General features: G+C 27.6%; 9 protein-coding genes across 9 annotated transcripts; 3 read left to right on the top strand and 6 right to left on the bottom strand. All coding sequences in view use genetic code 12, as the record gives it.

Moving 5' to 3' along the window:
- Positions 1–210: 210 nt before the first annotated feature.
- KGF54_001153 (uncharacterized protein) lies at positions 211–1,068 on the top strand (the record flags this gene model as incomplete). Its single annotated transcript, XM_051761491.1, has 1 exon — positions 211–1,068. One exon carries the CDS (start codon positions 211–213, stop codon positions 1,066–1,068), a length of 858 nt encoding a protein of 285 aa, XP_051621549.1.
- A 207-nt stretch (positions 1,069–1,275) lies between these two features.
- On the top strand, positions 1,276–1,815 carry KGF54_001154 (uncharacterized protein; the record flags this gene model as incomplete). The annotated part of the gene is made up of 1 exon (XM_051761492.1): positions 1,276–1,815. One exon carries the CDS (start codon positions 1,276–1,278, stop codon positions 1,813–1,815), a length of 540 nt encoding a protein of 179 aa, XP_051621550.1.
- Positions 1,816–2,025: 210 nt separating this feature from the next.
- KGF54_001155 (signal recognition particle subunit) lies at positions 2,026–2,511 on the top strand (the record flags this gene model as incomplete). Its single annotated transcript, XM_051761493.1, has 1 exon — positions 2,026–2,511. One exon carries the CDS (start codon positions 2,026–2,028, stop codon positions 2,509–2,511), a length of 486 nt encoding a protein of 161 aa, XP_051621551.1.
- Positions 2,512–2,644: 133 nt separating this feature from the next.
- On the bottom strand, positions 2,645–3,526 carry KGF54_001156 (uncharacterized protein; the record flags this gene model as incomplete). Its single annotated transcript, XM_051761494.1, has 1 exon — positions 2,645–3,526. One exon carries the CDS (start codon positions 3,524–3,526, stop codon positions 2,645–2,647), a length of 882 nt encoding a protein of 293 aa, XP_051621552.1.
- Positions 3,527–4,889: 1,363 nt separating this feature from the next.
- Positions 4,890–8,762, bottom strand: ROA1 (Roa1p; the record flags this gene model as incomplete). The annotated part of the gene is made up of 1 exon (XM_051761495.1): positions 4,890–8,762. One exon carries the CDS (start codon positions 8,760–8,762, stop codon positions 4,890–4,892), a length of 3,873 nt encoding a protein of 1,290 aa, XP_051621553.1.
- A 1,192-nt stretch (positions 8,763–9,954) lies between these two features.
- Positions 9,955–10,974, bottom strand: KGF54_001158 (uncharacterized protein; the record flags this gene model as incomplete). Its single annotated transcript, XM_051761496.1, has 1 exon — positions 9,955–10,974. One exon carries the CDS (start codon positions 10,972–10,974, stop codon positions 9,955–9,957), a length of 1,020 nt encoding a protein of 339 aa, XP_051621554.1.
- A 230-nt stretch (positions 10,975–11,204) lies between these two features.
- KGF54_001159 (sugar porter family MFS transporter) lies at positions 11,205–12,857 on the bottom strand (the record flags this gene model as incomplete). Its single annotated transcript, XM_051761497.1, has 1 exon — positions 11,205–12,857. The coding sequence occupies one exon, from the start codon at positions 12,855–12,857 to the stop codon at positions 11,205–11,207; it is 1,653 nt and encodes a 550-aa protein (XP_051621555.1).
- Positions 12,858–14,247: 1,390 nt separating this feature from the next.
- KGF54_001160 (sugar porter family MFS transporter) lies at positions 14,248–15,912 on the bottom strand (the record flags this gene model as incomplete). Its single annotated transcript, XM_051761499.1, has 1 exon — positions 14,248–15,912. One exon carries the CDS (start codon positions 15,910–15,912, stop codon positions 14,248–14,250), a length of 1,665 nt encoding a protein of 554 aa, XP_051621556.1.
- Positions 15,913–17,926: 2,014 nt separating this feature from the next.
- Positions 17,927–19,573, bottom strand: KGF54_001161 (sugar porter family MFS transporter; the record flags this gene model as incomplete). Its single annotated transcript, XM_051761500.1, has 1 exon — positions 17,927–19,573. The coding sequence occupies one exon, from the start codon at positions 19,571–19,573 to the stop codon at positions 17,927–17,929; it is 1,647 nt and encodes a 548-aa protein (XP_051621557.1).
- Positions 19,574–21,224: the final 1,651 nt, after the last annotated feature.

Consider the following 21,224-nt stretch of genomic DNA (forward strand, 5'->3'; position numbering starts at 1 on the left):
GTATTTCTCTCTTTGCTCTCTTAACTCTAATGGTTGCAAAATTTGAAAATTGTGAGGCTTCACTTCAAGATCTTTGCTAAAAATAAAAGTACAGCAAAAGAGAAAGAAAAAAAATAAAAAAGCAATTCATTAAACTGAAATTTTACAAATCCATAATTTTTTTTTAAATACATGTTATCTTCTTTATAGACTCAATTGAATCATTAAAAAATGCCACCAAAAGCAACCCCATCATCAAAATCAACCATTAAACAACAATCAAGTTTAACTCAATTGATTACTTTATTAAAAACTCAACAATTCTATTGGTTTTTAGGTCATGTATTTGCATTATTATTTTCAATATTAAGTACATTAACTGGATTAATTTTTAAAAATCAATTATCATTAAAATATTTTAGATTTGCATTAATTTCAAACATTATCACTTATGGTATAGTTATAAAACAAATACATTTTAAATCATCAACCACTAGTTCAAATGTAAGTAGAATTAAATTAATTAATGATGAAAATATTCAATATTTGGTGTTAGCTTTAGTGTTTTTATTGTCTAGTTATATATTAAAAACCCAAAATCAATCTGCTTTATATCCATATGTTATATTTGGAGTTTTCCATGTTGTTACATATTTCCAAAATCATTTGATTACAATTTTCATTCCATCTATTCCAGCTCAACAACATTTGAATTCTTTAATAAATAATTTCACAAGTCAATTGAATCAACCAGCATTATATGCTGCATCAAGTGTTGAATTAGTCTTGGCTTTAACTACAGGATTTGATGTAGTTATTAGTAGTTTCTGGTTAATTTTAAGATGGAATTTTTTTGACTATATTACTAAAGTTATTGTATTTTTAACAGTAATTATATTTAACAAATTTAAATTTGATCATAGTCAATATACAAAGGCATCAGTATTACAAATGGATCAAACTTGGAATGGATACGTTAACAGATTAAATAATCCAAAATTAACTCAATTATTTTTCAATTTTAGAGATTTGGTAATTCGTTATCTTGGTTTAATAAATATTCCAAAAGATGTCAAAACAACTCAATAGTTGCATTTCGTCTATTTTATAAATTTATGTATAAGTATAGTATCAAATAAATTCTATGAAAAAATTAAAATCTGAATTTAGCAGCCATGTAAAATTTGGTTAGTTATGATAATCGCTAATTGACCACAAAAATGCAAATTTGAAAATATCATAAAATATAAATTTCATCAAAACTCAGCAACAGTACAACCAACAGAAACATACAAAATGGCAGGAGCTAGTCAAAAGAAATTAGCAGTCAAAAATAAATCAATACTAGACCAATTACTATACATCTCAATAGGGGTAAACACCTTAACTTTATTCACATTATTCTATTTCAAAAGACCAACAAGTAAAATCCCATATATTATTTTTCAAATCCCAAGTATAGTATTACAATATTTATTAGAACAGAATGGTAGACCAAAATATTTAGGTGACAAAATGATCAAATCAGGTGATGATATTTTACAAAAAGGAAGTTTATTTCAATATTGTTTTGATATTATTTATTTAACTTGGTTTTTTGACATTTTAATGATTGTTTTTGGTTCAAATAAAGTTTGGATCTTATACTTGATTATTCCAGGTTATATAACTTACAAATTAAGTGGGTTTATAATACCTTTCTTCAAGAAATCGAAGCCTTCTGTTGTTGATAATGACATTGACAATAAAGAAAAAGATTCTAATACTGGTTTAAGTAAACGTCAACAAAAATTAAAAGCCAGACAAGAGAAAGGTCCAGCTGTTAAATATAGATAGATTGTATATAGATAGGGATTGTATAATTTATCTTGTTAATAGTTTAGATAATAATATATGTATTATAATAATTGATCTACCGTATACTTTAGTAACACACGACGATAAAATTGCAGCAAAAAATTTCTATCAACATCTTTTTGATAATTAACTTAAATTTTTACAACCAACACCAATAAATAGGAAAAACTTGTACATAGATTCACAAAGATGCCAAAAATTAAAAATCTAGATGATTTCATAGAATTATCAACTGATTTACTACAACATTTCCCATCCACAACAACATTATCAATAACATATTCAAATACATCCAAAAAACCGAAAAATCAAAAACCATCAAAAAAACCCACCACCCAAACCAATAAAGCTACAAATGAAGTCAATATAAAATTATATGAACCACATCAAGGTAAACTTTTGAAATTCAAAACCAAAAAACAAAAAGAATTAAGTAAAATTTTAAATATTTTAGGACCTCAAGGTTTAAGTAATCAATTAGGTTTAACTAGTTTAATGACAAATGTAAAATATATTGAACCTGAAGTTTCTGTTGTGGATGATTCAATAATTAGTGAAGATGTGAAAAATTCAAGTGTAATTACTAGTAAAGAAGGTACTCCATTAGTGGAAGAAAATAAAACTACCGCATCATCATCAAAGAAGAAGAATAAAAAGAAGAAAAAGAAAAACTAGAGTAATATATAGTTGATTAATTAATATACATGTACATTGCATTCATCATCAAAAATTCATCGTAAGTAAAATAATTATATCAATTAATTAAAAACTAACAAACTATAAAATAATAAAAACATTACATTATTCCCTATCTAAACAATCTTTTTAATTTTGAAATAAGACCACTTTCTTGTCTTTCAGTAGTTGGTCTTTCATTAGATTTAGATTGATCAAAAGATCCAGGAATTTTATGATTTGTTTGTTCAGTAGTTGATGTAGATTTATTATAACCTGTTGTTGCATTAGATGATGATGTATTATTATTTGATTGATTTGATGCGTTATTTAAACCTAAAGTTGAATCTGATGGTTGTGATTGTAATGTTGGTTTATCAGGTTTTGGAATTGGTTTTGGTTCATCTTTTTTAATTTTTGAAGTATCTTTTAAGTTTGTATTATTATTATTATTAGTCGTAGATTCTTCATTACTAATTTTTGAATCAATATGTTCATAATCTGATGAAGAAGGTGGTGAAGATACTGCAGCAAATGAAGAAACTGCTGAACTAGTTTGATTTGTTGTAGTTTGAATTGGTGGTGTTTGTTTTTGTTGATGTTTTAAATCAGGAGATTTAGTTGGTTCTTTTGATTCTTCACCATCATTGATAACAACTGGTGCTGAAAGTACATCTTCATTATCGGTTGTAGTAAAAGTTTGATTATCAACAAATTCATCATCATTGTTTTCTGTTGGTTCTTCTTCTTCTTCAACTAAAATTAAATCATCAGATTTTATAATATTATTTAAATTACCTTCATGATCAGTTATAGTATCATATAAATCTAAAGTAGTCCAATTACCATCAATTATAAATTTAAAAATAATATCTTCTTTGGATCCAATTGTAATTGTTTGTTCAAATGGTTCTGTTGTAATTTCAGGTAATGATTTTGACCAATTATCAAAAGTACCAGTAATTTGAACTGATTTAATATCTTTTGGAGCTTTTATAGTATATTGATACACCATTCTCTTATAGCTTCTTCTTTCTTTTAAAATGATAAAAATAAAAAGATTATTGATTATCAATAAATTAAAATTTATTTATAAAATGCTAATTAAAAAGTCTCTATTAAAACTAATTAAAAAATAACCACACAAACACCTCAGTATATCAAAACACAAAATAATAAAGAACAAAAACTAATAATAAAAAGCAATTGAAAAATATGAAAAGAAGTTATTATTCAAATCGAAATTTGATTTTTGAATTATTTGATTTACTTTAAAATCAAAAAAGAATAAATTTGATAATAAATGATTTGAAATTTTAAAAAATTAAAATATTAAATTTTATTGATTTATTGATTGATAGATAACAAACAAACAAAATTATTTAATTTTTTTTATCCCTTAAAATAATTATTATATTTTTATTACTATTATTCTATTAAAAATTATTTATAATAAAATATAGTAGATATAAAAAGAAAAGAAAAATTATAAATTCAATAACTTATTAATGAAGATACAAAGATACAAATAAAATAACAATATAAGAATATTGTTCATGTAAATTCAAGTAAATTTGAATCAATTGAATTGTTTAATATTATTTAATATCTTATCTATCTGCACCCTTATATTATATTATAGAAGAAAAAAAAAGAAGATTTTCCATTTGGTCCGCAAGTTTTCTTTAAAAATCGATCTATATTTAAAAAAGTTAATTGATTCAATATTTAACGTATCGAGATACTTAAATTCATTTGACTTGTAAGTATATAAAATTCGAATTTATCTGTTGAGATCTCCCAACAATTTATTGACTAATATATGTCTTTACACTTAAAATTCTACAACTATCGGACTTTTTCTTCCCTCATAAACGTTTCTACTAATTATAATATTTTTCTCATTAATAAGTAAAGAGACGATTATCAAATTGAAGCAAATTAATCAATTGGGACTACTCATTCAAAATATAATTTATTCAAACAATTATAAGCTTTTTTAGAACTCTAGAAATTAAAGCCTTTCATGATTTTCAATTTCGAGATCTTAAAATTAAAACACAAAGACCAACAGTAAATGGTCTAATGCTTCATTTATCAAAAATCTTATACTACGATCAGATTTTCTTTTCAATTTTTTAAATCAGATCACTGTAATCTCGGATAATTTCTTGATATTTGACAACAATCAAAAAAGTAATTGATATATTTTTTAATTGATTCTTTAATAATAATTTATTATAATCATCAAATTATTGATTAAGATTTACAAATCAATTTGAAACTAGATCTTTGTGTAATAACCAAACTTTACAAAAAATTAGAATAAAATTATATCTCATTAAATTAAAAAATCTCTATTAAAATAATTACCATTTTTAAAACCATTTAACTCTAATATAAATTGAGCTAATAGCAATTAATCTATAAACAATAAATACAGCAAATAATCCTCCAAACATAGCACCAACATTTTGTTTCAAATTATAATAATTTAATACATCTTCACCTGTTCTAAAAGTACATTCTATTCCTTCAACTCCACAAGTAAAAGTTTGATTTTTAAATCCTAAATTTGCACATATTGCAACTGCATATTTCATTGGACTTATATAATTTATAGCTTTGAAAAAATGAGGCATATGTAATGACATTGTACCACCCATAAAAATTGCAACTATAATTAAATTTGATAAAATATTTGTTGCAACTTCCATATGATTAAAAATACTATTTACAAATATTCCTAATGATTCACCACAATTTATAGATATGAAACCAGTACAAAACATTGCAAAATACATTGAAGCATTTCTTGGTAATCCACAAACAAAAACAATTAATGCACTGAAAAAAAATGATGGTAAAATTTCAGTTGGTAATTCATTTAAAAAATATGAAATTCCAAATTCTGAAACTCCATATATTCCATCTTTATATTCTTGATAAAATAAATTTCTTTCAAATGGGTATAAACTAACATTATTAACTAATCCAACAAAATATAAATTTAAAACTTCTTGAATTAATCCTAATCTATTACTAATCCCATCTTGTGTGTTTTTCAATGGTGCAAAAAATAATGTATGTATAATTGTTAAAAATATAGTTTGTCCAACTCTACTTATTATACTATCTTTTGATCTATATGATGTTAAAAATTGTCTTTGAGTTACAGTTGGGAAAGTATAATAAAATGGTAATCTTTTGAAATAAAATTGTGATAAATTAACAACTTGTGCATTGATTGGTTGTTTTTCATTTGTTTCTTCTTTATATTTCCAATTATTTATTAGTAAACTAATTCTATCTTCCAAAACTTTTTCCGGTTTTTCTGGTGTTTCTTCTTCTTCATTACTTATTAAATCTAAAATATAATCAGCCATATTTAAATCATTTTTGTTGGTAAATCCTAGTTTTGCCAAATATGGTATGATTTCAGTTGATGGTCCATTATATATAACATTTCCACCTTTACCTAAAAATAATAAACTACCAAAATTGAAAAAGATTTCTTCACTTGGTTGGTGAATAGTTAATATCACTGTAGTACCATTTTCAAGAGCTAACTCAGTTAATAAATTGAAAATAGATTCTGCTGTTGAAGAATCTAATCCTGATGTTGGTTCATCTAAGAATAAAATTTTAGGTTTTGATAATAATTGGATTGATATACTTAATCTTCTTTTTTCACCACCAGATATACCTTTGATGTACTCATTTCCAACTAATGTATCAGCACAATCAATTAATCCAGTTTGTCTTATTAATTTATTTATAATCTTTGGTATATATGGATGTTGATCTATTGGTAATCTTAACCTTGCTTGATAATATAAAGTCTCTCTAACTGTTAAATCTGCAATTAATGAATCATCATGTTGTGTAACATAAGCTGATATTCTACTAAGTTGTGCTCTTGTAATATCTTGTACTCCATTAATCTTAATTTCTCCAGATGATATAAATGATGATGATCTATCTAATCTATTTGATAAATAATTTAAACAAGTACTTTTACCACTACCTGATGGGCCCATGATACAATTTACTGAGTTAGCTTTAAAAGTTGCATTAATGTCATTAAGTAATGTTTTTTGACTTGTAGTTTTACCATAAAATGTCTTTTTGTTAACCACCAAGTTAACATTAAATAATCCAATTTCGAGTGGGAAAGTATCATTAACAATTGCTTCATCTGTAATACCTGAAGAAATTATGTTTTGTGCAGTTTTTTCATCTTCCTCCTCATCATCATCATCTTCTTCGTCTTCATGATCTTCTTCATCACCAATAGTATTTTTCTTAGTTTTTGCCATACCCGTATCATGATTTCTAAAATATAATCCGAACCCAGAAATTAATAAAAACCCAACGACCCAACAGATCAAAATTCCAATAGGTTCAGCAATCCAATTTTGGGGATAGCCCAACAACGCTAATTGAGCATTACCAGTATATTCAACACATCTTGTTTCATCATCATAAGGACAATCACCAACCCAATTTGTAAATTGATTTGCGCATAATGCACCAAATCCATACCAAAAATAAGCTAAATATTTCACCCATCTAACATAAACTGGCATTGTTCTTGCATTAACAAAATAACCACAAGCTGAGTTTTGTAATTGATAAAATAAATTAATATATAAGGTGGTAATTGGCATACTTGGAGCTAATGCAAAACAAACCATTGCACCAGTCATACAACATAATTGAATTAATAAAGTTATTGCAAAAAATATACCGAAATGTGACCCATCACCAACTCTCAAACCCCACATGAAAAACGTAATAACTGAAAAAATAATAGTCATTGGTAAATCTTCAAGTACAAATTTGGCTAATCTTCTAGATATTATAAAACCTGGTATACTGGAAACATGCTCGAGATACTCTCTAAAAAAATATGTACCATCCGTAATCCATAATCTCTCAGCTTCAATAAACATTGCACAGAAACCAACGACTTCCAATAATACATATTGTACAGATACCAATGATCTAATACCTGCTAAATCATATTTTGGACGATAGAACATCCATCCTAAAGTTACAGCTAGGACCAAAGCACCAAGATTTAAAACAAGTAAACTTCCCTTATCACGATATGAAAATATAAAACTTCTTTTAGTTGTTACTTTTAATTCTTGCATAAATGATATTTGATCTTCCTTCGGAGTAGCAAACAACTTCAAGTTTTTGTAAAATTGTTTTTGATCCTTTTTTGGTGTACTATCATATTCAAAGTTATGTAAATCTTTCCAATTTTCAACTAAATAATTAATCCTTGCTACTGATCTCAGTTCATTTTCCAAAGTACTTGCATCTTTTACCGAAATATCCATAACATAAGTACTTATATGTTTATCAGTATCAGAAGGAGCATAATCTAATTTATTAAAATACTCATATGCTTCATTTTTTAAATTTCCGTAATAAACTAATTTACCACCTTTGGTCAAAAGACATACTTTATCAAATAAATCACAAATTTCAGGTCTTGGTTGATGAATAGATAATACTACCGTTATACCTAATTCAGATGATGCTAATTTTTTCAATAACTGAACTAATTTTAAAGAACTTGAAGTATCAAGACCAGTTGTGGCTTCATCACAAAATAATATAGATGGTCTTGATAATAATTGTATAGCTAAACTTAATCTTCTTTGTTCACCACCACTTAAAGTAGAAACATGTGATGAAAATTTACAAACCATAGTATTTGTTAAATGATTTAATTCCAAAACATCCATAATATATTTTATTAAATTGATTTTTTCATCTTCTGCAACATATGGTGGTAATCTTAAATCAGCTTGAGTTTTTAATGTTTCCCATAATGATAAACCTGGTAGAAAGAAATCTGTTTGTAATAAATATGCATGTTTTATATGATTTGCTGAGTCATTGTTAGTTGTGGTATATTCAATACTTCCTGAAAAATCTAATTTTTTATTCTTAACATTTGTTCTTTGAGCCAAAGTATTTAATAAAGTAGTTTTACCAGCTCCTGAACCACCCATTAATGCAATTAATTCACCACTATTAACATCAAATGAAATATCATTTAGTATTTTTGAAGATTTATGATTGAATTCTTTAGTTTCATGATCTTTTTGTTTGTGATTGAACACCTTTTGCTTCAACAATTTGTAATTTGAAGTTTGAGGTTCAACAGCCACTGTTAAGTTTCTCACTTTTAAACCAACTCTTTGATCTAATGGAATTTGAAGTACACTCATTTTTTGATAGTCGTTGAATATATATATTTGAAATGGAATTCTCTAGTTTGTTGAAGTTATTAATATTTATATATCACCTATTGTAACAATAAATCATAATAAATAGTAAAACTGTCTGATGAGATTATGAAAATACAAAAATTATATTAAATACTAGGATTCTATATTTTATTTATATTATTATAAAAGATTATCTTTATTACTAATTTAAATTTGCGCTATCAAGAAAATTTTTAAATTTACAAATTTTATAATTTTGTGTATTGCGTTTTTGTTGAATAAAGAAAATATGACTTGCGCTTTCACATTTGTTAAGTTTAAATTTCAAAAACTTTTAAATTTATATTCGGAGATTAAATAGCTAAAGATGATGCTATAAATCAATTTATATTAAAACAGGGTTCTTAGCTGTGGCATAGATATTCAAAAGACAGAAATAAATGTACGGCGATAAGTTGAAGGTAGCCAAAAATAGAACCGATTGTGTTTCTTGACAAAATTCTTTTTCATTAGGTTGATTGAATTGGTTTTGCCATTTGGTTATGCCATACTCAATGTACTGCGAAGCATTTAAGCCAATATTCTTGTGTTATTAATATAAAATTCTTTTGCCGTTCGTAAACTTCAACTAATGAAAACAATTGTGAGTACAGTTTCATCACAAAATAGGTCAGTCACTTGAGAATACTTTAAGAAAAGAATAAATCTAGAATGATTAGTTATTATTGGATAAAGGTTCTCTCTAAAAATTTGGTTATTCTCTTCAAATCAATTGCCCCCTTCGTTTCTCTTATTATTCCGCTTCTCACCAAACGCATTAAATTTTTTGAAGAACGCATTAAATTAAGTTCTGGTTATTATAACCATAAAATTTAGTTTTTGCGTTTCCCGTTTTGGGTATTTGATGCGATGGTTTGTGATATTTTTTAATTCTTGGCTTAACAATCATGAAAGTTATTATATTATATTTATACGAGAATAGGCTAAAAGAATACAAATTGTCAAATAAATAGGACTTATATTCACCGGGAAGTACTTATTATCGATTGTTCGGTGATTACTTTATACATACGGTTACTAATTAAATTCTATAACATTTCGCCACTTGTAAACCATAGTTGTATGGAGTTAAGTAACATTTCAAGGACATCTTAGACTCAAGTTTTACTGCCGATTCACTTTCTCCGTTCCCTTACTCCGTTTGTAAAGATAATCTAGCTAATTTTAAAACTCCTTCTTCAGTATTAGCACCACCAATAAAACCTGCAGCATGAACAAATATACAACCTTCAATTCCAGTTTTTTCACTCAATTCTTCATCCCTTAACCCTCTATATTGTTCAGGTATACCTTTTCTAAATTCAAAAGAACTTGATGTAACACTAACTGTTGAAATTCTCCATTTCCCGCTTGAATCTTTGAAAAGTACAAATTTTATTGATCCTTCTGCATTGTTATTTTTTTCGATTGCATATAAATGCTCTTTCCATGGACAAAATTGTGATAAAACTATTATTTCACCAGATTTATCAATATTAAATCTATCATTAAATGCAGTTTCAACAATTGATTTTGCTGGTAACCAACCTTTACCATACCCTTCCAATAAATTTATAAATGTTTTACCCATTAAATCACTAGCAACCAAAAATTGACGATCAAAATCTTCATCTTTACAACTTTCATTCCATCTTGGATTTAATTTTGCAACCATTGATGGTAATGTTATATTTTTTTCATTAAATTTTTGATCAACATCTTTTGGATAATTATTTATACCATTATCATTTGCATCCAAACTTTCAATAAATTCTTTATAAATTTTATCATATAATAAATCAACATTTTTATCACCACTTGATAAGTTTAATACTTCTTGTATTATATCTTTACCGAAATGTTTATAAATTAATCCAGCTGAAGATAATTTGGTACTATATTTATCATTAAAAGTAGTATTAAATTCTCTTTGATGATGATCAAAATATTTTTTACCATCATACTTTCCACTTACATCAACTACAATATCTGATTTTTCCCAATCTTCTGTATTTCTTGATCTTATTAATTCTGCATTTGAAAATTGTGGTAATAATCTTAATAAATATACTGCTAATGATTCATCGGCATGGAATGATCCTGAATGTGTACAAATTTTAACCATATTATCCAATTTTAACTTTTTTGACATTGATTTTATAATCTTTAACATAAAAGTTTGTTAGTAGTAATTTTGAATTTTTCAATGTTTATTTTTTTTTCAAGTTTCATTTTGTGTTACATTTTTGGTAAAGAGATGTTTACAACGTTGTACAATATTTTGCAGCCAATTAAAAAAATTAAATTAATAAGGCAGACTTAATTATTATATATTTCTCTGCTATATCACTTTTAGTTCTAAAATTTCTCGTAAATCATAATAAAAAATCTAATAAACTCGTTTTATACAGAATTTGATTCAATATCTTTAACTCCTCTATCAGAATTTGTATCTTCTCCCATTAAACCTTCTTCCTTGTGTTCAATACTCAATTTTCTAGCTAATTCAGTTTCATCAACAATAGGTATACTTGGTTGCCATGAAGCTGATCTCCAAGCTGGTACTTTTTCATCCCACATTTGTCCAATTTCTTCTAATCTTTTACCTCTAGTTTCTGGGAAACCAAAGTAAACATGAATAGCCATACATAAGCACATTACTCCATATATGATGTATGTTCTCCAACTAATATTTTTGAAACCAGCTGGTGTGTACATTGCAATTGCAAAATTCAAAATCCAATTTGCTGATGTAGATAATGCATTACCTCTTTGAGAGATTCTATTATCTCCCCAAACTTCTGAACAATAAACCCAAATACCTACACCCCAAGTTGAAGCAAATGAGCAGACGAATAAATAACAACAAGCAATAGCACCATTTGATGCAGTCTTATCATTCTCTGGGATTCTTATATTTACAGATTCATTCCCTGAATCTGGCCAAGGAACTGAACGAGCACCTAAAGTACCTGCTAAACCAAATTGCCAACACATCATCATTAATGCACCACCTATCAACAATGGTCTTCTACCAACTTTGTCAAACAACAACAATGCTGGAATAGTGCATACAACATTTAAAACATACTGAATTGAAGAAGCAACTAAGTTAGCATTACCTGAGTAACCAGCCATTTGAAAAATATAAACAATATAATACATCATAACATTCATACCTGTCATTTGTTGCCAAACTTGTGAAGACATGGCTGTAAAAGTTCTAACAATATATTTCTTTCTAAATAAAGTAGCATAACCGACCGATTTTGCAGCTTCGTCTATCAACAATTGTTCTTTAATTTCAGCAATCTCCACTTTAACATCATCATCTTCATGATTTCCACTGGATTGAATATTTGCAACTATTTGTTCGGCTTGTTCCCATCTTCCTTGTTTAGCTAACCATCTTGGTGATTCAGGTATGAAAAAACAACCAATAAATAATAACAATCCAGGAACAATTTGAATAGCCCAACCTATTCTGAATGAAGCAACACCATTTATTTGTCCAACACCAAACCCAATATAAAACATAATCATTATCCCTAAAGTAACACTAAATTGAAAAAATCCGTTAATTGTACCTCTTCTTTTTCTTGGTGAAATTTCTGCACCATATATAGGAGCAACTGATGAACCAAATCCAACTCCAAAACCAGAAATAATTCTACCAATAATCAATTGTGCTCTATTTTGAGCTGAAGATTGCACGGCAGCCCCAATCATCCATAACCATGAACAGATAATTAACGATAATCTTCTGCCAAATGGTTCAGAAACAAAAGATGATGATAAAGCTCCAAAAAATGAGCCTAAACTCATTGAAGATGTAATGAAACCTTGCATATCAGCACCAGGATTATTAAAATATTGAATATACGGGTCTGAACCAATGAAAGCTGACATTGATGATATGTCAAAACCAAACATCAAACCAGCAATGGTAGATATACTAGCAATGAAATAAACATTATGAATTTTGGGAAGTTTATCTAAGTAGTTTGATAATCTTAAAGCTGGACCTGAAAAAGCTTTTTCAATTTTTGAAGACATAGTTGTAATTCAAATTGATTTTAATAACTATGAATCACTCAAATATTCGGACAATTGAACATCTATTTATACAGTTTCTTGGGCATGGTAAAATTAATTTTAAATGAGTTGGAGCTTAAATATAAACATTATAGTGATATAATAATAATTCTTAGCTCTTGATTTTCTTTTACTTGGAAAAACCCCAGCTGGGGAAATTGCCCATCGTACATCTTACCTTTAATACACCAGAACTTGTTCTTTATAAGTCAAAATCTTTTATTCATTCTCTAATTTTTCATTTAGCAAGTCACGACATACCAAGGAGTCGTTCACCAATAAGATCTATATTTGTTAATCTCATTATAGATTTGAAATTAACAACCACTTCTACTCTTTCAGATATAAAGACAGACCACTTAAATTAAAGAAATACTCAAAAACTGTTACATAAATTTTTCTTGAAAGTCAAGAATTTTAAATTCTCATATTCAAGATTTTTCTCTTAATTAATGATGATAGCAAATAAGTAAAAGTTCAACTACATAATAAATAATCCATTTCTTTTTTTATAAAATTTAATCCGAATATAATATTTCTAATAATGAAATATTTTTAATGAATTTTTCTTGACGAATTTTTTGGTCACAATTTTACAATTTTACAATTTTCTTATTTTTATGATTATAAATTTTTGCAACACAATATCAACAAAAGATTTTTCGGAGTCTCTTACTATTCTATCCTACCATAGAGTAAGAATTCAAGGTAAACATGTGTAACCAATCTCTTTCATTAAACGGTTGATCCTAGAGAAGTACTTGAGCAAATTTATATTTAAAACCGAATACCAATTTTGGACCTAAAAACGTAGATATCAGTTTTATTTAATCTGAATCTTCCATATCTTGGCCTTGAACAAACTTTCGTTTTAACTTGCTGATATTGAATATATCAAAACTTGACCACAGCCTGTTTATAATCTTAAAAGACTAAAGTATACCAACCATATAATGCATTCAAGACAAAAAGCAGAAACCAAGAAACTTTGAGTAAGCAACTTCGATCCATAAAAATCATTCCCAACGAGTATTAAACATTATATAATCTGTTTGAAGCTGACTTTGTGACAAAATTTAATAACTCTTCACAAATTAGGCTTAGAATTATCGGATAACTTTGATGGTACTACTAGTTGAAACACTTAATAGTAAATTTGAATCGAAAAGACTACAAGATTAATTTTTTTAAATTAAACGTTGAAACATAAGTTTCATAAATACATTAAAAACATAAGCGACATAAACTATATCATAAAATTAAAACCAAAAAAAAATCGTTTAAAAAAATTTATCAGAATTAAAATTTTCATTAAATTTTAAAAATTACCAACATTACTGTGGTACTTTTCTTAAACTGAGTTAGTTTCAACATCTTGAATTTTTTCATCTGAATACTCAGCATCTTCTTTATGTTCAAGACTTAATTTTCTTGCTAAGTCAGCATCTGAAGCAATTGGAATGGTTGGTTGCCATGAAGCTGATCTCCAAGCTGGTACTTTTTCATCCCACATTTGACCAATTTCTTCTAATCTTTTACCTCTAGTTTCTGGGAAACCAAAGTAAACATGAATAGCCATAGTTAAACACATGACCCCATAGATAATATATGTTTTCCAAGTAATATTCTTGAAACCTGATGGAGTATACATAGCAATTGCAAAATTTAAAATCCAATTAGCAGAAGTTGATAAAGCATTACCTCTTTGAGCAACTCTGTTGTCACCCCAAATTTCAGAACAGTAAACCCAAATACCAACACCCCAAGTTGAAGCGAATGAACAGACAAATAAATAACAACAAGCAATAGCACCATTTGAAGCAGCTTTGTTTGATTCTGGGATTCTAATGTTAACAGCATCATTACCAGAGTCAGCCCAAGGTTTTGAGTATGAACCTAAAATACCAGCTAAACCGAATTGCCAAATCATCATAGAAATAGCACCACCAATTAATAATGGTCTTCTACCAATTTTGTCAAATAATAATAATGCTGGAATAGTACATACAACATTTAAAACATATTGAATTGAAGAAGCAACTAAGTTAGCATTACCTGAATAACCAGCCATTTGGAAAATATATACAATATAGTACATCATGACGTTCATACCGGTCAATTGTTGCCAAATTTGTGAGAAGATAGCGGTGAAAGTTCTGACAATAAATTTCTTTTTGAATAAAGTAGCATAACCAATTGATCTAGCAGCTTCATCAATTAATAATTGTTCTTTAATTTCAGCAATTTCAATTAGAACATCAGTGTCTTCTGAGTTACCGTGAGCTTGAACTTGAGCAACAATTCTTTCGGCTTGTTCCCATCTACCTTGTCTAGCTAACCATCTTGGTGATTCTGGAATAAAGAAACAACCAAAGAATAAAATTAAACCTGGAACAATTTGAATAGCCCAACCAATTCTGAAAGATGCAACACCATTAATTTGGCCAACACCGAAACAAATGTAAAACATAATCATAATACCAACAGTGACTGCGAATTGGAACAAACCATTAACAGTACCTCTTCTATTTCTTGGTGAAATTTCTGCACCGTAAATTGGAGCAACAGCTGAACCAAAACCAATACCAAAACCAGAAATGATTCTACCACAAATTAATTGGGCAACATTTTGAGAAGAAGATTGAATAGCAGCACCAATCATCCATAACAAAGAACAGAACAATAATGATAATCTTCTTCCAAATGGTTCTGAAACAAATGATGATAATAATGAACCGAAGAATGAACCAATACCCATTGAACCAGTGATAAAACCTTGCATATCAGCACCTGGATGATTGAAATAGTTACCATAAGGATCTGAACCAATAAATGCAGACATTGATGAAATATCAAAACCGAACATCAAACCTGCAATGGTTGTTATACAAGCTATGAAATAAACATTATGAATTTTTGGGAATTTATCTAAAAAGTTAGATATTTTTAAAGCTGGACCTGAAAATGCTCTCTCAAGTTTAGAAGACATCTTAGTTTGCATAAATTTATCAACCATCTTTGTTTGTTGTTGTGATTGATGAATAAAAGCAAGAAAAGTAAAATTGATTATCTGAAAATTTAAAGGAATTTATCCTCTATTTATATCTTAAATTTTCCATGTTGTATTGGAACTAAAATTCGTATAAAACTTTAATAACCAAACATAATTTGTATAACGAGTAAAATAATAATGAAGCCTTACTATTGTCATTATTAAAAATATTATAATATTCAAATTAAAACCCCGCTGGGGTAATTACACCTCGTACATTCTTAATAAATACATAGAAATTGGTGATAAAATTCTAAATTTCGATTAAAAATAAAACAAAATAAACAAAAAATTTGTTAAGTGGTGATGGTTCATGTATGACCGCTTAAAATCAAACATTTTTGCTTTTGCCTTGTGGAATAATTTTTTAGATTTTTTGCAGTTAAAATAAATTTATATATGGAGAATTCAAAATTTTCTTGGAGATTTTTAAAATTTTTGAGTAATACAAGGGAAGTATTTAGATTCTAATTTCAAATATTTATCCGGTTTAAGAAATATTCATTAAAAACTCTTTATATTGGTTAAAAATAATTTGTGCATACATATTGTGTAATTTTACCCCATGATTTTCGGATTTTTATATTTAAATTAGACACATTATTTTTTTTAAATTTTCGATCAGGAAAAATTTTCAGATTTCATAAATTTCTAACTCAAAACCAACGATAATTTATTTTTGTTAACTTGGCGATGAATGAAGTAGTTCAACGGTATTATGATTCGTATGTACATTTTCGTTTAATACCCTACCAAGAGATGTTTTTGATTTAATTGTTTATTTACCCCTTGATGTTATTCAAACGAAACACAGAACAATAATGTTATATTCTCCTCATTAATATTATCTCGAACTTCGAAGTTTTATTGTTATGATACAATAAAGAGATCTCAAAAAGTAAAAATTCTCGTGACACATAACCAAATAATTATCATCAAAAAGTTTACCAATAGCCTTATGCGTGAGGCATTTTATCATCCAACATTACACTAAAGTCAGCAGATTTTTAGTGACTTCAAAAATATATTTGTAAATAGCCTTTTCTTGACTCTTCTCATGTTACTCTCATAACCTAGCTATAAAGCTAAAGCTCAAGCTCAAGCTTTATATGAGAGATCACAAAGGTTTATTTTTTTACTCCAACTAAATTTTGTAATTTATCGCTGGTTAATCACTTATAACAAAACGTTTGATTTTGTAGAATTATTTTATCACAATAAACGTATGATACAACATGGTTTCAATTAAGATTATCGTTCAGTATCCTTTACAAATAGTCTTAATTCCCTTTTAAAAGTTCTTTCATGAAAAGTTATTTAATTGAAGGAGGTAAAACTTTGTATTTCTAACTAATGAAACCTTCAATAAATTGAAGTCATAAATTGAAGTCCATACAATAAACTAAAAAAAAAACTCTTGTCAATAGATTTAAAAAGATTCGCATTAATTATTTTATTTTTGTACTCCTTGAATTACCTAATATTTTACGTAATTTATCCTTCCTCGGAATAAATAAAATTAGGAACATTGTTGTTTGCTTAAAGTTATTTTATGTTTTTCCAGGTATCAAAATTTACAGTAAAATTATAATTAGTTACGAGCAATGTATGTTACTGAGAAATTTACGAGATTGAATAACTAATACCCCAGGATTTTGCATATTTTAGTGATCAACAAAGAAGATGTGGCAGCCTTGTGTATCGGATCGTAAAATAATATACAATAACAAAGAATTTAAATATTAAAATTAGAAAACTAGAATTCAAAATGAATTTTCATCTTAGCTTTAGAAAATAGATATAAAGACTCTACTTTGAGCTTTTAAAATTGAATTATAAAAACCGTTCATTAAACATTCTAAATATTATATGTACTAAACACATGATTTGATAACTAAAAGAACTAAAAAAATTTTCCAATATTAATCCTTCATACTAGGGGAGTTACTAAAATTAAACCTTTTTTAGTTGAACCGGATTATACTTTTTCTTCTAATTGATTAATTTCATCAGAATTTGTATCTTCTTCCATTAAACCTTCTTCTTTATGTTCAACACTCATTTTTCTTGCCAATTCAGCATCTGAAGCCAATGGTATAGTTGGTTGCCATGAACCTGATCTCCAAGCTGGTACTTTTTCATCCCACATTTGTCCAATTTCTTCTAATCTTTTACCTCTTGTTTCAGGGAAACCAAAAAATACGTGAATGGCCATACATAAACACATTACTCCATAAATGATATATGTTCTCCAACTAATATTTTTAAAACCTGATGGAGTATACATTGCAATAGCGAAATTTAAAATCCAATTAGCAGAAGTTGAAATACAATTACCTCTTTGTGAGATTCTATTATCTCCCCAAATTTCAGAACAGTAAACCCAAATACCCACACCCCAAGTTGATGCAAATGAACAGACGAATAAATAACAACAAGCAATAGCACCATCTGAAGCAGATTTGTTAGATTTTGGAATTCTAATATTAACAGTTTCATTACCTGAATCTGGCCATGCAACAGCATAAGAGCCTAAAATACCAGCTAAACCGAATTGCCAAATCATCATAAATATAGCACCACCAATCAATAATGGTCTTCTACCAACTTTGTCTAAAAAGTATAACGCTGGGATTGTTAAAACTGTATTCAAGATATATTGAATAGATGAAGCTACTAAATTTGCATTACCTGAATAACCTGCCATTTCGAAAATGTAAACAATATAATACATCATAACATTCATACCGGTTAATTGTTGCCATATTTGAGCAAAAGTTGCAGTGAAAGTTCTCAAAATATATTTCTTTTGGAATAAGGTAGCATAACTAACTGATTTGGCACTTTCTTCAACTAACAATTGATCTTTAATTTCAGAAATTTCAATCATAACTTCTGGATCTTCTCTGTTACCTTTTGCTTGAATTTTAGAAACAATAAATTCTGCTTTATCCCATTGTCCTTGTTTTGCTAACCATCTTGGTGATTCTGGAATAATAAAACAACCAAGTAACAAAATTAAACCTGGAACAATTTGAATACCCCATGCAATTCTAAAAGATGCAACACCATTAATTTTACCTAAACCATATGAAATATAAAACATAATCAATATACCTAAGGTAACTGCAAATTGAAACATTCCACCAATTAAACCTCTAATTTTTCTTGGAGCTAATTCTGAACCATAAACTGGTGCGACCGATGAACCAAATCCAACACCGAGACCTGAAATTATTCTACCAATAATTAATTGAGCTCTGTTTTGAGAAGAAGATTGAATAGCTGCACCAACACACCAAAAGAATGCACAAATGATTAATGATAATCTTCTACCAAATGGTTCTGAAACAAAAGATGCGGCTAGTGAACCAAAAAATGAACCAAGGGCCATAGCTGATGTTATGAAACCTTGAATTGTTGAACTTGGTGAATGGAAATAATTCATATATGGTTCTGAACCAATAAATGCAGACATTGATGAAATATCAAAACCAAACATCATACCTGCTATTGTTGAAATACTAGCAATGAATATTGGATTATATATAGTTGGTAAGCCATCTAAAAAATTAGCTATTTTTAAAGCTGGACCTTGAAAGATCCTTTCTATTTTGGAAGACATAGTTAATTTTCCTATTGAATAATTTATTAATAGTAATTGAAAATATAAATGAAAATTAAAAAAGGATAGTGAATGAAGAATAATAAACTGAGAAAATCGAGGATATCAAAAGCTATTTATAATTTTTTAAACCTGAATTTTATTAAGCCATTCTTATATTCTATTGTTTCTACTTATTTACTCTTCCCCACCGGGGTAAATTTAATTCATTAACAATAAGGCAAAAAATTTTGTTAATAATGGTTTGGTAAAATAAAAACTAAAAAGAAATGACAAAAACTAAAATAATGTTCCATATTTAACTTTCACGGATTAATAAATAATTATGCAGACATTAAAATCTTTATTTATAAGTAAATTGTTACCGTGCGTTCATAACTTCGTATAAATTGACTGGTGGAGACAAATTTTATCAATTGCCTTGTACTAATTAAGCCCTTCATCTTGTTGGATAATTGATTTTTTGATTTTTGAAGGATTAAAAAAATATGTCAAAATCTGCGATCAAGCTTATCTTTTTTCTCTTGACATATTATCGGCTATTAATCATAATCTAACGGTTTTGAAATTATAAAATAATTTTTCTTGGAACTTGAGTAAAGAATAAAACTAAATAATTAATTATAAGAGCCAATTTATAAATCGGTATGATAATGTAGACCAAGGGTAAAATGAAGAAGTTTTAATGTCTGTGGAGGTATGGTTCGTAAACTCAAAATCTGGAGATTTTTAAGGCTGGAGAAATGACAATATATTGACTTTTGTCGGTCATTCCGGAAAAAACTATAAACGATTGATTTTCTGTATTACTTCACTTAGTACTACGAAAAATACTAAGACACAAGATCTTTAATTCGAGTATACAAGTTAGATCCTTTCTTTGCAGCATAAGTTCTCCATCAATGGAGCATCGATATCCTTAGATCTGACACATGAAACGTTTTAATATTGAAGTTTAGCCATAGACTTCAGAATTGAGAATTTGAAGAAGCCAGAATTATTCCTGTAGTCTAAATTTAGTAAAGTTAATGTTCAAGAGGCAAAAAATACATATACATTTGTTTGTTAAAATTAAATGGAAAATCCCTCAAAAATAATTTATTTGTTTTACTTGCGAATTTGGAATGGCTTTAAATTTTGAAACAATAAATTACTGGTTAAAATTGACGATAAAAATTACAATCAAGTTCAAATTGTAGTAATAGAACTAGACAAGGGGTCTTTTCTAAAAAAAGTTTTTGCTGAACTTCAAAACGATCATATTGCTGGTAAATTCACGTAGAGACGAGATGGAATTCGAATTTACCAAGCAAGGAATAATTATTTTGTGTCCATTTAATTGTTCCATATAAAGTTTACGAAAAATTTTGAGCCGGAAAAATTTTTCTTGAACAAAAGTACACAACTTATTAAGCATCATGAATACAGTAGCAAACAAAGAAGTATTAATGACTGATTTACATTCGAGTTTAAATTTTTTGTCTGTCATTTAATTTTATTAATTCGTAAATTAATAAAAACTGGGGATTAATTGTCAACAAGATGAACTGGCTTAAAATTCGAGTTCTTCCATACTTTAAACATCTGATAAATCTGATGATGTTTATACTTCTCACAACTTATTCATTTTACTGACTATGCAAACTAATCA

Source organism: Candida jiufengensis, assembly GCF_024610255.1.
Source record: "Candida jiufengensis strain CBS 10846 chromosome Unknown scaffold6, whole genome shotgun sequence".
Lineage (NCBI taxonomy): Eukaryota > Fungi > Ascomycota > Pichiomycetes > Serinales > Debaryomycetaceae > Lodderomyces > Lodderomyces jiufengensis.